The sequence below is a fragment of the Acipenser ruthenus genome, unplaced genomic scaffold (assembly GCF_902713425.1).
Source record: "Acipenser ruthenus unplaced genomic scaffold, fAciRut3.2 maternal haplotype, whole genome shotgun sequence".
Classification (NCBI taxonomy): domain Eukaryota; kingdom Metazoa; phylum Chordata; class Actinopteri; order Acipenseriformes; family Acipenseridae; genus Acipenser; species Acipenser ruthenus.
The window spans coordinates 36,112-54,576 of NW_026708354.1; the positions used below are offsets into that span (position 1 = coordinate 36,112).

At 41.1% G+C, this 18,465-nt stretch overlaps 1 protein-coding gene across 1 annotated transcript; it reads left to right on the forward strand.

Moving 5' to 3' along the window:
- The first annotated feature begins 1,001 nt into the window (after window positions 1-1,001).
- On the forward strand, window positions 1,002-18,209 carry LOC131731687 (uncharacterized). Its single transcript, XM_059020948.1, has 5 exons — window positions 1,002-1,075; window positions 14,220-14,286; window positions 14,963-15,035; window positions 15,536-16,524; window positions 17,522-18,209. The coding sequence occupies exons 1-5, from the start codon at window positions 1,023-1,025 to the stop codon at window positions 17,588-17,590; spliced, it is 1,251 nt and encodes a 416-aa protein (XP_058876931.1). The 5' UTR covers window positions 1,002-1,022; the 3' UTR covers window positions 17,591-18,209.
- The last annotated feature ends 256 nt before the right edge of the window (window positions 18,210-18,465 follow it).

Here is an 18,465-nt window from a genome sequence, read left to right on the forward strand (position 1 = left end):
ACACTACCTTATCAGCACTGCATGTGCTTAGGTTATTTGCAACTAATGATGTCTACAGAAGCTGGCTCCAGTTCCACTCAGTGTGCATGCTCATGAGCTGCTTGATAATAGAGCAGGCCCCACAGACATGACATTAGTAGTTTTACTGGGGACACTATATTTTTTCTACATAATAATAAAAAAAAATTTCCCACATCCTTGTGAATCAGCATTATAGGAATTTGCCCTCAAACAGATGAAAGTATCTGCAACACAATAGGCAATGGTTGTACCAGCTGAAAGTCCAAAGAACAACATTCACTATACTGGTTTTATCTCAGTTTAGAAATTGCCAATAAATCTGCCTGGGTAATGTGACTTGTCCACATATTAAGCAGATTAATTTTAAATACAAGGTATCTGTTTTTCATCCCCTTAAGCAATGAGAGGTGTAGTTTTAGTGATCCATCCAATTAAGCTATTTTTTATATTTTTGTCAAATTGGTCAAGCATTGGGTAAGTTGATATACTGTATCTGCATTGCTGAAAACAGTATAGCATTGTGTACACTTAATACAGTTTAGTTTGTGGACCCCACTAAATATAAAACCCCACTCATTTTCCCTTGTTAAATAGCAAGTTTTATTTACAATTTATCAAGATTCATTCAGTGATGCATCATTTAGAAGGAATTGTTTGTAACAAAGGCAGAAAGAAAATCCTGCAATCTGTTCCTTATTTTTAAAATCTACTTCTCATAAACAGATATAGAAGCAGCAAGGGGACTTTTTCGACCTGAAGTCCAGGTCCACCTTTGTTGGAAGTCTCTAAAACCAGTGTATTCAAAAATCAATCATAAACACTTAACACCCCTCACCACAAACACAATAAACAATAAATAAATAAATAAATGAACTGACATTTGCATTTTAACTTTTTCAGGTAATCAGCTGACCGATGGCTCCAGTCATAGAAGCAGGCTTTAAATATTCGGCTGCTGGAAGCACAGGACTCTCCAGCAGTCCTTGGTTCTAGTTTCCTTTATGGTCCTTATGGTCCTCATTGTTATGCTCTTCTACTGCTCGTCCTGTGGCTGGTGAGTATTCTGGATTTCTTGTTATTACATCAGCTGACCTGGTAAGATTGTTTATATTTATTAATTATTTATTATATTACACCACAGTAGATTTTTATATTTATTAATTATCTATTATACTACACCACAGTATCCTGGATGACAGTCAGCATGGTTTTTAGGAAAGGGAGATCGTATTCTAACTAACCTGCTTGATTTTTTTGACAATGCAACATCGACAATGGATAATTGCAAAACATATGACATGGTTTATTTAGATTTCCAGAAAGCTTTTGACAAAATCTCGCATAAAAGATTAATTCTCAAACTGAACGCAGTAGGGATTCAAGGAAATGCATGCACATGGATTAGGGAGTGGTTAACATGTGGAAAACAGAAAGTACTGATTAGAGGAGAAACCTCAAAATGGAGCGGAGGTAACCAGTGGTGTACCACAGGGATCAGTATTAGGTCCTCTGCTATTCCTAATCTACATTCATGATTTTGATTCTGGTATAGTAAGCAAATTTGCAGACGACACAAAACAGGAGGAGTGGCAAACACTGTTGCAGCAGCAAAAGTCATTCAAAATGATCTAGACAGCATTCAGAACTGGGCAGACACATGGCAAATGACATTTAATAGAGAAAAGGTGTAAGGTACTGCACGCAGGCAATAAAAATGTCCATTATAAATATCATATGGGAGATACTGAAATTGAAGAAGGAATCTATGAAAAAGACCTAGGAGTTTATGTTGACCTAAGAAATGTCTTAATCTAGACAATGTGGGAAGCTATAAAAAAGGCCAAGAAGATGCACGGATATATTGTGAGAAGTGTTGAATTTAAATCAAGGGAAGTAATGTAAAACTTTACAATGCATTAGTAAGACCTCACCTAGAATATTGTGTTCAGTTCTGGTCACCTCGTTACAAAAGGATATTGCTGCTCTAGAAAGAGTACAAAGAAGAGCGACCAAAATTATCCTGGGGTTAAAAGGCATGTCGTATGCAGGCTAAAATAATTGAATCTATTCAGTCTTGAACAAAGAAGACTATGCGGTGATCTGATTCAAGCATTCAAAATTCTAAAAGGTATTGACAATGTCGACCCAGGGGACTTTTTTGACCTGAAAAAGAAACAAGGACCAGAGGTCACAAATGGAGATTAGATAAAGGGGCATTCAGAACAGAAAATAGGAGGCACTTTTTTACATAGAGAATTGTGAGGGTCTGGAACTCCCCAGTAATGTTGTTGAAGCTGACACCCTGGGAATCTTCAAGAAGCTGCTTGATGAGACTCTGGGATCAATAAGTTACTAACAACCAAACGAGCAAGATGGGCCGAATGGCCTCCTCTTGTTTGTAACTTTCTTATGTTCTTATATTCTAAGGAGAGGCTCTCTTGTATAGCTGCTACTCTGTCGTCTGACAGGTATGCGTACATCGTACTGGAGTCCAGCCGGAGCCCCAAGTACGTTGTGCACTGCACTGGTGTAAGCCGACTCTTTGCATTGTTGATGGTGAGGCGCAGCCTCGCCAGTTGCTCTGTCACAACCGCCGTGTGGGCCACTGCTCCCTCTCGTAACTGGGAACAGATCAACCAATCGTTGGGATAGTTTATTACTCTGGTCCCCTGCAGCCGCAAGGGGGCCAGGATAGCGTCCACACACTCTGAAAAAGTAAAAGGAGCTAGGGAGAGGCCGAATGGCAGGACACTGTACTCGTAAACGCTTCCCTGAAAGGCGAAGCAGAAATACTTCTTGTGCTCTGGACGAATGGGAATGTGAAAATATGTATCCCCTAAGTACACAGTGGTGAACCAGTCGCCCGGCCGGACTGACTGGAGAATGAGTCAGCATCTGAAACCTCCTTTGTTTTAAGAACACGTTGAGAAGCATCAGGTCTAGTCGGCATCTATTTTGGGCACCAGAAAGTACCTAGAGTAGTACACCTCTGCTAGGGAGGTGGGGTCTACGAGGCGAACGGCTCGCTTGCGCAGTGAGACGGCTGCTTCGTTCTGAAGTTCCGAGGCCTGGAGAGGGTCTGTCACAAAAGTATTCATGATTCCTCGAAAGGGAGGAGGTCCCAAGCGGAACTGGAGCGCGTAACAGTTGTGCATGGTGGTGAGCACCCAGGTGTCCGAAGTGCAAGCGAGCCAATAATGCAGCTGGTGTGCCGAGAAAGGGGTCTGAGGCCACAGACCTTCAGGGGCCCTGCTGGGGTTGCGGCGGGTCGGTCTGGGGCGGCTGCCTAGGGTGGTGGCCCTGGAACCGCCTCCTGGGACGCTGGCGCATGGACTGGTCATGACCTGCGTTTCCCCTGCTTGTTGGGAGGGTCAGGTTGTTCACTACTGGTGTGCCCTGTAGGTGATGCCTTAGGTCAGGGGTTCCCAAACTGTAGGAGCAATGACATTCTATGTATTTTTTTCTATTAACGAAAAGCAGGCACCGGCGGCAGCTGTAACTGTAGAAAAATAAAGTATAACAAGACAGTTATTGGTGGACTGTCAATCAAAGCAGACATTCACAAATCAGAGCTAACAGATTGCCTAACTGTAAGCGCTAGCTCTGACAATAGGGCAGTGTTATGGTCATATGATCGCTCTGCTGGCAGATGTAAAAAGTGTGTTCAGTATTAATAAAATTACAATATGTTAAATCCGCTACCAAAGAATACGTTTTGCAAAGTATAGAGAACAAAAAAGACAGCTACAGGTGTTGAATGCATTTGTACCGTGGGCTCGGTTTTGAGGTACTGGAATGGGTTTTTTCTTTTCTAGAAACATATTCATACTAAATTTTGTACTTGATATCATTAATTTAAAAAAGAAATTGATGCCTATGGTGAATACGCCTTTGTGACTAATTAGCTATTGACATTTAAAATATTGAGTACTTTGATGTATGTTTCAATATTAACAAAATCATGTTACTAATCAAACAGATAAATCTTGTTACGGTAAATGATTTATTAAAATGTTTGGATACACTACTATTTTATCGATTACTGGCTCGTTCACAGTCATCTTAAAAGAAGAAGAAGAAGAAGAACGTGGTTTACAAACGAGAGGAGGCCATTCAGCCCATCTTGCTTGTATGGTTGTTAGTAGCTTATTGATCCCAGCTTATTGAGCTTCTTGAAGGATCCCAGGGTGTCAGCTTCAACAACATTACAAGAAGTAGAAGAAGAAGAAAATGTTTTTGACTGATTCAAATTTCACTGCACATGGATTTATTTTCATAAGTTTTCTTTTGGTTAAATGGCGCAGCTACGGTCCGTGATTTTTTATTTTTTTATTTTTTTTGGGGGGTGGGGGGGGGGGGGGCTATTGTAAGTTGTATTTGGTTGTACAGAGGAGTGGCGAAAAAGTAACTTAAACAAGGCTTCCGTTTCCCACTGTATTGTGCGCATTCGTCTTTTTTGTGCATGACAGTTCAGCGTGAGAGGTAGCATGTGGACGTTTTAGTTGTTTTAGTGTTCAGAAATTTAGGATTTAAGAGTAATTTTTGTTGTGCCTGTTGTACTGGTTTTACTCAAAAGTGTTTCCTGTTCAGGTATTCATGAATGGGAATAATAAGAGACATGCACTTCTTTCTTGTTTGATGACCAAGAAAAATAATTGCATTTCTAAAATGTTCAATTATACAAAGGTACCTAATTTAAAGGTTTGATAAAAATGTCTGTTTAGTTTTTGCAAATTATTTTATTTATTAAAATTAAAGTGGTTCAAAAATAATTTTCACTCAGTGCATATCACCGTGTAACAATTTATTTATTTTTTTTGTTCCTGGGTAGTAAGTGTTATTTCTTAATTGCTTATGCCTCAAAAGTATAGAAAATGGCTATTATTTCCCACAAACTTTGCTTTTGTGACCAGGACAGTGATATTTTGAAATTTACCTATTTTCCAGAATATTCCAGATAGATTCAGTGCTGAGTAAACTTGGAGTAACTTCTAGAACTTTCTAGAACTTTCCAGTAATATAAATAGTAGTATAAATACAGGGGCCTTAAGCCCACCAGTTCAGTTTAGTTCCAGCTGCCTAAGTTGATACATATCTGCATTTTTCTGAGATGGCATCAAGGTCATAGAAGACTTCAAAATGGTGGCATTCCTGATGGGTCTCCAAGGCGGTTTTACCAAGTTTCCCTGCTATCTTTGCCTTTGGGACAGCAGGGACACCAAGGTGCACTACCACAGGCGGGACTGGCCACAGCGGACCGAGTTCTCTGTGGGGAGGAACAACGTCAAGTGGGAGCCACTGGTGGACCCCCGGAAGGTGCTGATGCCACCACTGCACATCAAATTGGGCCTTATGAAACAATTTGTCAGAGCTCTAGATAAGGAGTCGGCAGCCTTCAAGTACCTTCAAGACTTCTTCCTAAGCTGTCTGAGGCAAAGGTCAAAGCCGGTGTCTTCGTCGGACCACAGATAAAGAAGATCCTGGAGTGCAATGAATTCCCCAAGAAGCTCACTAGGAAGGAGAAAGCGGCTTGGAACAGCTTTGTCGCAGTGGTTCAGGGCTTCCTGGGCAATCACAAGGCCGAAAACTATGTGGAGCTGGTTGAGACTCTGGTGAAGAACTACGGCACAATGGGCTGTAGGATGTCCCTCAAAGTCCGTATCCTTGATGCTCATCTTGATAAATTCAAGGAGAACATGGGAGCGTACTCGGAGGAGCAAGGCTAGCACTTCCACCAGGATATACTGGACTTTGAACGCCGCTACCAAGGACAGTATAACGAGAACATGATGGGAGACTACATTTGGGGGCTGATTCGTGAAAGTGATTTACAGTATAATCGTACATCTCGAAAAACCACTCACTTCTAAATCTTTTGTAGTCATTTTTGTATTACTTTAGTATAAATACATGTTAATTTGGATTCATATGTTGTTTTTTTCTGAACGAAAAGACACAAATTCATCCGTTTTCTCATTGGAAATAGGTAAATTTCAAAATATCACTGTCCTGGTCACAAAAGCAAAGTTTGTGGGGAATAATAGCCATTTTCTATACTTTTGAGGCATAAGCAATTAGGAAATAACACTTACTACCCAGGAACAAAAATTGTGTTACATAGTGTATTCTATATGATTTCCATCTTTCACAATATTTATTCAAATGAATAAAGGATAGTTTAGATTAAGTTTACAGGTTTAAACATATAAAATGTTTTTAATTTGACATTTTCCCATGGAGTGCTAATAGTGGGCCGCAGTGCCGAATGCAGCTGAACAGGTGGGCCTCACGTAAAAAAAGTTTGGGAACCCCTGCCTTAGGTCATCCAGCGGAGCCGTGGGAACTGGAACTGACCTGGTGACAGTTCGCGTCTGAGGAGGTTGTCTGTGGTTCGACCTGCCCCACACGGGAGTGGGCATCACACAGGACGCCATCCATATAGGCCGTCAGTATACCTGCCGTGTTCGTTTAAGGTGTGTCTCCATCACCCTGCATTGTGGTCTCCCACCGGCGGGGCCTTGACCAAGGGAAACCCCGCTAGGCCTAGCTTGTCTGTGCCTTCCGGGGAGGCAAGCTGCGTGTCCTGCTTCAGCATGCTTGGAGCTGAGGCCGGACAATTCCAGGAGGAATTGTCTGAAGGCCGGGAAGGCCGGGAACTTTTGAGCGCGAGGGGCCATCGCCTGCGTCCGAAAAACACTGCAGTGCGCCCCATCAGCACCGATGTCGAGTCCGACAGTGGTGGAGTGCTGGCTTCCGAGGCCACCTCGAAGCTAGGTTCCTCTGCAAGGAGTTTGAGCTCACCTCCTACCTCTATGCCAGAGGAGAAGGAGGCTGTGTCCAAGAAGGGCGCTATTGTGCCGGCTGGGATGCCTGGGGGAGGGAGGGTACAGTACTTGGGGCAGGATTGGAGCTGGGGCTGCAGGTGCCTGTCGAGACAGGAGCCCCAGGACCTGGGCCATTTGTGCCTTGAGGTCCATAATGTCCCTGGCCTGTTTAGACCGCTTCACCCTTCTCGCCTGGGACAATTCATGGAGGAGGGGCTCTGGGGCTCGACAAGCCGCCAACGGTCGGGCCATTGAGGACGTGGAACTCGCCCTCGTGGCCCTCTCCATTGACACATTTTGCTGTGTTCTGCACCGACTGAACACAGTGTGCACCGAACACTGCTTGCACTGGGTACACCGTGAGCTATAATATATATATATACAGCACCGTGCGATCAAGCAACGATTGCACCGTGTGCACCGTGCGTGCTGAGCACCTTGCGCACCAAGTACCCTGAGCACTACATGCACCGCATACCGTGCGGCGCACTAGTGCTGTATCACCGTGCACCGTGTGTGTACCAAGTACCGTGTGCCCCGGGTACCGTGCGCACCGAGTACCATACAGTACCGTGCGTCCCTGCACAAGCACTATTGCACCGTGTGCACAGTATCGTGAGGCACCATGCGCCCATGCACTAGCGCTGTAGTGGTGGGTACTGAGCACTGTGTGCACCGTGCGTACCGAGTACAGTGCGCACAGAGTACCTTGCGGCGCCGTGTCCATGCACTGGCGCTGTAGCGCTGGGCACCGTGTGCCATGTGCACTGTGAGCAACTAGATACCAAAGTACCAAGGGCTTTGCGTGCACCGTGGTACAGAAGAACCAGAGGGGGGGCGGGGGGCGCTATGCAACGGTGTCTACCCTAACCGCGTGGTCACACATCTGGTTAGCGTGTAGCACAGATCAGGGAGACATGAGGGCTGAAGTCTTGGTGGGCGAGTTGAAGCAGACAGCAAAAAACCATGGTAGAAATAGATAGATAGGGGAGAGCACACTGTTTGTTTAAAGGCCCGACTCACCGAGGTGGGCAGGCATACGCAGCCGGAGAGGTCTACTCAACAGCGGGGATGCGGCATGGTTTAGCCCCGTGGAGGAACTGTGCTCTCCCAAAAAGGAATAGACAACAACTCGCGAAGGTGACTGCACAGGCAGTCGCTCACACACGACAGACAGATAAGAAAGAGCAGCCTACCATGCAAGCGAGGAGGCCACTGAAAGACAGAAAGGAAAAGGGTTCGGTCTTTTTCAGAGTCATTGATTCCGGGAAAGCAACGAACCAGCTTTCAGCATGAATGCAAGGGAAATACAATCAACTCGATTCGACTCGAGAAGCTTTTTTCTAACATGCTCAGCTGAACACAGAGGTCCTTACCACCATCTTGAGAAGGAAAAAGAGAAATGGCTTCCTCAGTATGACGGTTTTAATCCCTCGGTGGGCGGGACTGAGTGTGTCATCCCAGGAAGGGGCCTACCGACAGCTCTGATATAGAGAGCTCAGCGATACCTACCCAATGGGCAAGCATATCCCATACATAATGTAATTGGTGGTCATCTTTGAATTGAAAGGGAACTTATATTTTCAACAAGGCCATATGAGGCTACAACCTTTCACAATTTAGTCCACCTGAAGATACTGAATAGTTTGCAGGGCTCCAGACCTTGATATCATATAAAAGTAAATAAATATAGCAACCCATATTGATATACTATATATTTTTATTCATGGTTAATATGGTTCACACATTTAAGTGTATAGTTTTAAGATATATATATACATATTGCAACAAATCAGCGCTCTTTGAAGTGCCTTTGTCACTTTTCCAAACCTTTTGAAGGTCGGTTGCCTATATGTTTTATTGTTTATGGTGTCGTTGTTTTAAACAAAACACCAAAATAAGGAAATGTACAGAAAAAAAACAAAAGACACAAAAGAGATGAAGCAAAAACCTAACTCTGTCTTGGAGCGCTAGCTAAACAATTCAGTTGTTCTAACTATTGATCAGATAGCTAAGCCATTTACCGATATACCATTTCATAAGAAACAAACACTTGCAATTACCTTCCTCTTTATATTCGTTGAGAGTGGCACTTAAATACCCTCAACTTAAATGCTCAGGTGTGCCTCCATTAAAACTCTAGGTTACCCCATGTCTGCCCATGAAGTGTAAGGCCGTTGTATTCTGGGAAGCGTAGTCTTTACCCTGCCTGTAATCCCTACAGGACTACATTTTCAAACTCCCCACTGGTGGCTATAAACTTTGTAAAATACGAGCACTAAGGTATCTCGCATTAATAATCTTTCCCCATATTTTGTCACTATATATAGCTAGGAGGAACCCCACTTAATTTTGTAGGTTAACCGCTGATGTGTAGAACTTGCAGAATGACAGGCAGGACACACGGAGTACAAACAACGGTAGGTTTTATTATTCTTCCTTTCAGAGCTGGGTAAAAGGATCCAACACAAATAAAAAAAAAAAAACTTTGGAGTTTAAGGGCTTTTTCTTCTTTGGTCACTTCCTTGGCTCTCTGTTACGCCTGTGTTTTCACTTGCAGCTTGGCTTAAACACAGTACGACTACAGGTAGCACTACCTCAAGTTACGTGAATACCAGAATCAGAGTATCACTACACTCCACTCCCCCCTTCTACCATACTCTTCTAGCATCCTCCCACTAGTTCCACCAGTCGATTTCAATACCGGTATCGTACCCATCAGGCATTGACTGGTTTTGGTAGTGATTGTGGGTTCTGTAGTTTATTACCTTTTAAAGCAGGGCTTCCCAAACTCGGTCATGGGGACCCCCTGTGTCTGCTGGTATTCATTCCAACTGAGCTCTCAATTACTTAACTATACCCTTAATTGAACTGATAATTTGCTCAGCTTTATGAAAATGGAACAATTTTTTTTTTTAGGCAGTGTAGACAGATACCTGAGGCAAAATGATTACCCACATTATATATATATATATATATATATATATATATATATATATATATATATATATACACACACACTACCGGTCAAAAGTTTAGAACACCTCCATTTTTCCAGTTTTTATTGAAATTTACGCAGTTTAATGTCTTAATGTACTCTGAAATTAAAGCATAGAACAAATAAACAATTGGAGATAAAAAAAGAAATCATGGAATCGTTTTGTTTAACAACATTTAATCTAAATTTTTGATTCATCAAAGTAGCCACCTTTTGCAGATATAACAGCCGAACACACTCGTGGCATTCTTTCTACAATGAAAATCAAATATTGTTCGGAAAGTTCTTCCCAACACTGTTGCAGAAGTTCCCACAAATGTGTTGCACTTGTAGGTTGCTTTGCTTTCACCCTTCTGTCCAGGATGAACCCCTGACCAACTAGGCGTATACCAGAGGGTATTGCATGGCGCTGCAAAATGCTGTGGTAGCAGTTTTGGTTCAGGGTGCCACTCACTCTGTGCAAGTCGTCGACTCTGGATCCAACAAAAGAGCCCCAGACCATCACGCTTCCTCCTCCATGTTTAACAGTTGGTGTCACACACCGAGGAACCATCCTTTCGCCTACTCGACGGCGTACAAAAACCCTGCGTGATGAACCGAAGATTTCAAATTTTGATTCATCGGTCCATAAGACCTTCTTCCAGTCTTCAGTAGTCCACTGGCGGTGCTTCATGGCCCAGGCAAGCCTCTTTTTCTTATTTTGCCATCTTAGCAATGGCTTTCTTACTGCCACTCGACCTGTCAAACCTGCAGCTCGAAGTCTTCTCTTCACAGTTGAAACTGAGACTTGCTTACTTCGACCAGTGTTAAGCTGTGCTTGAAGCTGTTGTCCTGTGATCCGCCTATCACGCAAGCTGTTGACTCTCAGAAACTTGTCTTCTGATTCTGTTGTGGCTTTGGGTCTGCCAGACCTCTTCCTGTCAGAGTTTCCTCCAGTTTCCAAGTGCCTTTTGATGGTGTAGGAAACTGTACTCACTGACACCTTGGCTTTCTTTGCAATTTCTCTAAAGGAAAGACCTACACTTATAATGGGTTATAATGGTCTGTCTGTCTTCCTTTGTTAATTGCCTTTTTCTCGCCATTTATGAGAGCAATATACTCCTTCCTGCAGTACAATACTGTCCAAATAATGCTTTAGAGGGTGTAGTAACACAGTCTGTTCCAATACTGCTTTTATCCAGACAGAGGGTTTGTAAGTAATCAACAAAAGTTGGGACACCTGTAGGAATTGTTAGCATTAACTTTCAAGGCTTAATTTACTTCCATTGCTGCAGAACAGCTGTAAGTTGTTACCCCATTACTTGTTCCCTGAAAAAGGCCTTTTTGTATAACTCTGAAATGTACATTATTTTTCAGTTTTTGGTAACCTAAACTTTTTTTTTTAACCTTTGGCAGTTTACCGCTTACCTTTGTACCATTTCAGGTTATTCACTGGACTTGAACTGCTTAAATTTCAATAAAAACTGGAAAAATGGGGGTGTTCTAAAACTTTTGACTGGTAGTGTGTATGTGTATTTATATATATATATATATATATATATATATATATATATATATATATATATATATATATATATATATATATATAGTGAAAATGACATTGATTTTGCTGAAACCAAGAAAACAATGGAGGAGGCCTGTACATGAAAAGGGGTGGGGCAAAGCCTTTGCACTGCAGTGTTTTTTATTTTGTGTTTTTCTTCCTGCTTTCTGGTCTGACGTCATCACTTAGCCATCCTGTCACATTGGCAAACAAAAATATTTAAAGAAACAAGGTAAAGGCAACCGTCCAAACAAAGCAGAAGCACTAACGGATAACAACATAGAATGTCTGAACAGAACTGAAACACTAAGTTTAAAAAATCCAGCTGCAATGCTGAACCTCATCTTCTTCAATATTGGCATCTAAATTCAATTGCAATTTGAACCTTAACATCTGCTTATTGTTTTTATTAATTTTTTTTGTTCAGATATTAATATCCATGTATTATAAACAATAATAGATGGACTTCAGCGAGTTACAACAAAAATAATTCCATTGCGGGGTTCTGTGACAGTTTATAAACTACCAGACCTGACAGTCTCGTAGTTTATGACGTCACAGAAACCCTAGATGTAATTCTTTTTTCCTATAACTTACTGAAGCCCAGCTATTTTATTTATATATATATATATATATATATATATATATATATATATATATATATATATATATATATATATACACACACACATATATAGCAATCTGTTGCGTATTTGCTCGTCACATATCCGCCCTAATCATTTATCTGCCACAATCAACCTCTTCAACATTAATTTATTATTGAACAGAGAAGATTAGTTCAGATAGTGTAGATCCTACCAAAGTTTTCTTACACTGTGTTGTATGTGCTCCGGGCGCTACCGTTGCTGGTAGTGTCATGTGAGCTGTTGGGTGTGTTGATATGTAAATACATACGTGTAAATATATATATATATATATATATATATATATATATATATATATATATATATATATATAACACGCCGGAGCAATGTGGATTTTGTGGAAGAATCTTGGGGAGGCCTTCATCCAGCAGTGGATTAAAAAAGGCTGGAGATAATGATGATTGTGTGTGTGTATGTGTATATATATATATATATATATATATATATATATATATATATATATTGTAACACAGCAAGGAGGTTAGTTAATTATGACCTGCACCTGGCTGTTATTGTAAATTAGAGCCAGGTGCAGGATATAAAAGAGAAGCAGTCAGTCTGCTGGGGGCTGCTGTGTGAAGAGCCCGCTTGCGAATGTGTGCAGGCGTACAAAGAAGTAAGGTATAGTGAAACCTGTTAGAGTGGTGTGTTAAAACCGTGTTTATTTTGTTTTGGGTTTTGTTACAGGGAAACAGCTTAGCTGTCCTGTTTAGTTTAGGTTCCTGATTTATGTTTAGTTAGTGCTCAAATAGAGCTAGGTGTTTGTTTTGTGTTTTATTTGTTTGTTTATTAAAAATAGCACGTCAGCACGTCAAAAATCAATTTTCTGTGTCCTGGGTCTGTTCTTAAAGGGGCAACGAACTGCAGAGTGGTGAGGTTCTGTTACACGTGGTGGCAGTGTGTGTGGGCGCCCCTACGACCCGGAAAAAAATGGATTTAAAAGAGTTGATCGAAAGGATCAATAAGAACACCGCTGCTCAAGAGGAGCAGACGAAGAAGACGGAGAGGCAGAGACAGGAGCTGGGGTTGGCCCCGTTGGTAATACAGGAGCGGGAGCCGACCAAACTGGAGCTGCTGCTCCAAAAGTGGGAGCAGGCAAGAGAAGCATCGCTGTCTTCTGAGCCAGAGGGGGTGGAGCTGCTGTCCTGAGAGCCAGAGGGGATGGAGCCATGGCTGTCGCAGGAGCCACTGGCTGAAAACAAGGGGGAGGAGGTGAAGAAGATACCTCCACCACAGCCCCGATCACCACCCCTGAAAACCAGTCCGGTGCTGCCGGGTATGGTCCCTTGCACCTTGCTCCAGGACACCCTGCCGGTCTGCCCAGACCTCCCGGCGCTAGACCTGGAACCCAAGAGCCTACACCATTGGCCACAGCTCTACACCTGGTTCCCTACTCCGCTCTCCCCGAACACACAGACGTCGCTGGGCTGCTGTCAGACGTCGCTGGTGCTCCCCCTGTTCGCTGCTTCGCTCCCCCTAGGTGATCGGATATCGCTACGCTGGTCCCCAGGAGAAGACCTCTGCCCGCTGCTGCAGTCTCCGGTTTCCTGGCTATCGCTGCAGTCGGCCCCGTCATTCCGATGGGGTCCCGTGTCCCGTTTGTTACAGGGAAACAGCTTAGCTGTCCTGTTTAGTTAAAAATCCATTTTCTGTGTCCTGGGTCTGTTCTTAAAGGGGCAACGAACCCGAGTGGGTGCGAGTTCTGTTACACGTGGTGGCAGGTGTGGGATTTTACCCCCCCCCCCGTCCCTGCTGTGTTATATATATATATATATATATATATATATATATATATATATATATATATATATATATATATATAAATATATATATATATATGAAACACATAATAAACATATGAAAGTATATCATGCATTCTTTGCTTCAATAATGTGGGAGTGGTTAAGCTGGGTAGTTAATGTTGGGACTTGCCCACAACAATGGATAGAATACCAAGATGACTGCATAATCTGGTATGTTAGATTTAGTTGTGCTATCCATTTAAAAATAAACTTCAAGATTGAATTGCTAAAGTGTATTTACAAAGCTATGTGCACAATGTAAATTATGCAATAACAGTAATATTTGTTCATAGGAGAAAACCCCATACTAACTTTGACTAACTTAAAGTTAACAAATATACATGGATGTTGTGCTTTTACTTTCAGGCAATCCTTTCAATTTTGTGATGATCGTGAAGATGTGGAAAGAGGGGCTTCTAAACTCATTAAAGTTGTAGGTTCTCATTTTTTCATGACTCAGTTTGACTAACACTGGCATATGAAGTCTGAAGTCTGAAGTCACTGTTTGACTAGAAAAAAACAAAAGTCTGTAATAAAATTCAGAGTGGAATAGAAATGTAACAATGTAACAGTATAAAACTAAAAAAAAACTAAAAAAAATTTGCAGGACAGAGCGGTATAATATTGTTATGACTAATTTCATATTTCAAAATTATTTTATTTCTCATTTGCTTTTTCACTTTAAACAGGGTCTAAAATGCTCTATCCAACTTCAGTAAAACTGTGTGATCACCGAATGGCACAGAATTAAATATTTGTGTCTGAGAATGTTTCTTAAATATTGAATTTGATTTTTTTTTCTCAGTTTCAGAATACACTTGATATTATCTAAGCCTGCAGAATCCTTGTTGTTGATTTCTTTAGAGTAGGCTGCATCCTAATTCTAAAGAAATAATGTAATTCAGTGACATTTCAACTCTGCTGGCCCACCTTTTTCATACTATCACATAAACCAGTGGGGCTAGCAGAGTTGAATTGCACAGGAGAATACATTTTAAAAAAATGCATACATGTGTAGAAAAGTCTTTGTCCACAGGTTATTTTATATTACACTGGGTCACACGTGACTTATTTATATGTTTTGATAATGTATTCATTGTGTTCCACAGACTAAACTGGAAAACCTTGATTTTGTGGTTGTCAGATGTAATCCAGGTGGTGAAATCCTTAAGGATGAGAAAGGTATGAGATTTACAGACTACTTCATTCGGATCTCACATACTCTATCAAAATCAATAGACTTTTCTCCTTGCTTACAAATTTTTACATCACAACAACCATTTTCTGTGCTCCACAAAAACATGCTTCACCAGTAGTTATGCTGAAAGCTTCATGACCTTTCTATTACACTATTAGGCTTAAAAATAGATACAGTAGTTACGTTAAGCATGTACATATATAAATATACATGTTGTGCGTGTGTATATTTGGATGAAGTCTTTAGCCTTATAAATATGTTTGTGTTAAGCTCTTCAAAATGATAAAATGAAACGGGGGAGAGTGGGAATAAATAAACCCCTGTGAGAAAACATCTGCAAGAGATGCGGTATATCCTATGAGGTTGTGTCATGAGTTTGCTAAATTGTGCAAAGAGCTCGAGCTGAGAAATATGTGTCCTCTGTTTGTGTTTGTTTTTTGTTTTTTTTGCTTATGCATTGACATTGCTTTTTTCTCCATTTCAGGCAAACCTCATTTGGAAAATACTACCCAGGTATCAACTCTCAGCTCAAGAGTGGAAGAAGAAAGGAATCCCAATGGAGTAACAAGTTCTCTAGACACTGATAAAGCAATGCCAGGAGTATCACCCCCCCAAAAATTTAGTTCTTCTGTGAAGACAGATGACATGCAGTTTCCCAAGGGGCTTCACACTGGAGACGTCAATTCTGAACCTCTAAAAAATCCACCAGAAAACTTCAAGTCACCACAGCAAAAGGAGCCATTCTATGAGACAGTGACGGAAGTAGAGAAACTACCGAGAAATTCATCGGTTAAGAAGTTAGAAGGTCCAGGGGTTATCTTGGTCATGCAGAACCTTTCAAAGACTCTGTATGAGCCAAGCTTCCTTCCTAGCTTATTGGTCACTAAGCCTGGGGACCGAGAGACAGGCCCTATCTCTGAAAATAAGCATAAGAACTCAGACATTCTAGCAGATACCTTAGACCCAGCCTTGGAAAGCATCAAATTTCAACAGATAGAGGGACACATTTATGAAACAGCAAATGATGTAAAAGAAGCCAGTAGCCAATCCCTCCACTCTTCATTGACACTCTCTTACAGACATTCAGATGCCAATCTTCAGCCTGACAGTTCTTGTTTGTGGGTGAATGACGAGCCAGAAGATCCCACTTACCAAACTGTGAAGGAACTAGAAACTGAATGTTCTTCCCCTACACTTCTGGAGACACTCCAGCCAGAACCAGACAGCACTGGCGCAAACCAGCATAAACTGGTCTTAACAACAGATGCTGTACTTGAAGAGATCTTTGAGGAAGGAGAGGTTCTGGCCAAGCTGAATGCTGTCTATGCCAGAGTGAGCAGAAAGAGCAAGACCTTGTCCACAGCAGAGGAGGTCCATTCAGAATCATCCAATCAGGAACCTCATAATGATGATCCGCCTCCTCCTCCATTGCCGGAGAAACGCTTTGGTATCGATCAATCATCTGAATCTAAGGTGAATGTTTTATCATACAATGTGTATGAATGCTACATTTGTCACTACAGTGAGTATTCTCCCAAGACTACATGTTATGGATGCATCGAATGTTGAATAATCATGTAATAATTTAGAAGTATACAATACAATACATTACAAATTAATTTTTATATAGCGCCCTTCACGCCATGACATCCCAAAGTGCTGTACAAAGTGAAAAACTATACAGAATAGCTGATATATAAAGTATATAATACACCAGTCACAACCAATTATATAAAAGCACATTCAGAAAAGTATGTTTTCAATTTAGACTTAAAAGAATGCAGTGATTCAACCTGCATATGGTAACCAGAATAGAGTTCCACAACCGAGGTGCACAACAGCAAAAAGTTCTGGTTCCAGTTGATTTAAGATGCTTTTTGGAAAAGGTAAAAGTTCAGCTTTTTCTGATCTCAAAGAATGAGTAGGAATATACGGAGTAAGTAGTTCTTGGAGATAGGATGGTCCTAATCCATGAAGGACCTTATAAGTTATTATAGCAACTTTAAAATCAATTCGGTAGCTCACTGGTAACCAATGTAAGGATATAAGCGAGTATGTTAAAGCAGTCTGGCAGCTGTGTTCTGGACTTCTAAGTTTAGTGGCAGGTATCCCAACAAACAAAGAACTGCAATAATCAAGACAAGAAGTTAGAAACGCATGTATCAACACCTCTGCATCCCAGCATATGGAGGAATATACATCCACACAGCACTATCCACACTGCCACTAGGTCAAGAAATCAGGGTATTTATCATTTTGTCCAACTTTAAGAGCTTTTTTTATATTTTTTGCCAGAATTTTTTTAATTATTTTGTTAAAATATATATTTAATTCTTGGTGCTGTTGTGTTCAAACGTGCAGTAAGTATGGACCCAAGTAAGGGGCCCTAAACAATAAGAACTGCACATGCAGTATGAAGATGATATTTTACATCTCATTATTTATGTATTTGTTTATTACTTTATTTCAGATTTTGGAAAAAGAAGTAACCATAGAAAACCAAGCCACCAGTCAGCCAGAGACAGTGTCACCTCAGTAGAATTCTAGGGGAGGGGAAGCCAAGGAAAGACATCGAAGTGCCATTTATATATTGATTTGTTAATGGTTTTAACAACCCATTATAATGGGGTTATTTTCATTATATTCTAAATTGTACTTTTCTGGAAAAAACAGTGGTTATCACAGTTGATTAAGAAAGGTTAAACCACAAACTTGGGTTTAAAAAGAATCAATTTATGTTTGGTTGAAAAAGGTATGTTATATCGGAAAGGGTATATGGAGGCATTAAGACCCTGGGGATGATACTGATGTCAGGATTATCTCCAATGTAGGTTAATTGTTTAATTATGTAATTGTCTGGGAGTTAAGAGTGGTAAGGTTGAGAAGGTAGGGGGGAGGGTGAACGTGAAGAGGAGTTGCTGAGAGCATGAGTGGAGTTGCTTGTGCAGGAAGAAACGAAAGTAAGGAAAAATAAGTAAGTTACGTGTGTGTGTAAATCGGGGTAAACAGGAGTAGCCTGTCCCCGTTTAGAGAGGGTCGCTTTAACTGTTTAGTTAGACCCACAGAAGGGTTCAGGCTGTTCTTTTGTTTTAGTTTGCACCAACAGTGCATTTGTTTTGTTTTCAAATAAAGTCACGCCTCGGCGTGTTTCATTCTAAGTACTGTTTTCCTTAGAATTATTGTTATATACTACGCCCCACAAGGTCATTATCCTGAAAGACGGCAGCACATTATTTACAACATACACTACCGGTCAAAAGTTTTAGAACACCCTCATTTTCCAGTTTTTATTGAAATTTAAGCAGTTCAAGTCCAGTGAATAACCTGAAATGGTACAAAGGTAAGCGGTAAACTGCCAGAGGTTAAAAAAAAAAGTTTAGGTTACCAAAAACTGAAAAATAATGTACATTTCAG

Coding starts and splice junctions, on each gene's coding strand:
- LOC131731687 (XM_059020948.1), top strand. CDS start 1,023: ATGGTCCTTATGGTCCTCATTGTTATGCTCTTCTACTGCTCGTCCTGT. Junction 14,287..14,962: donor CTTCTAAACTCATTAAAGTT/GTAGGTTCTCAT, acceptor TGTGTTCCACAG/ACTAAACTGGAAAACCTTGA. Junction 15,036..15,535: donor AATCCTTAAGGATGAGAAAG/GTATGAGATTTA, acceptor TCTCCATTTCAG/GCAAACCTCATTTGGAAAAT.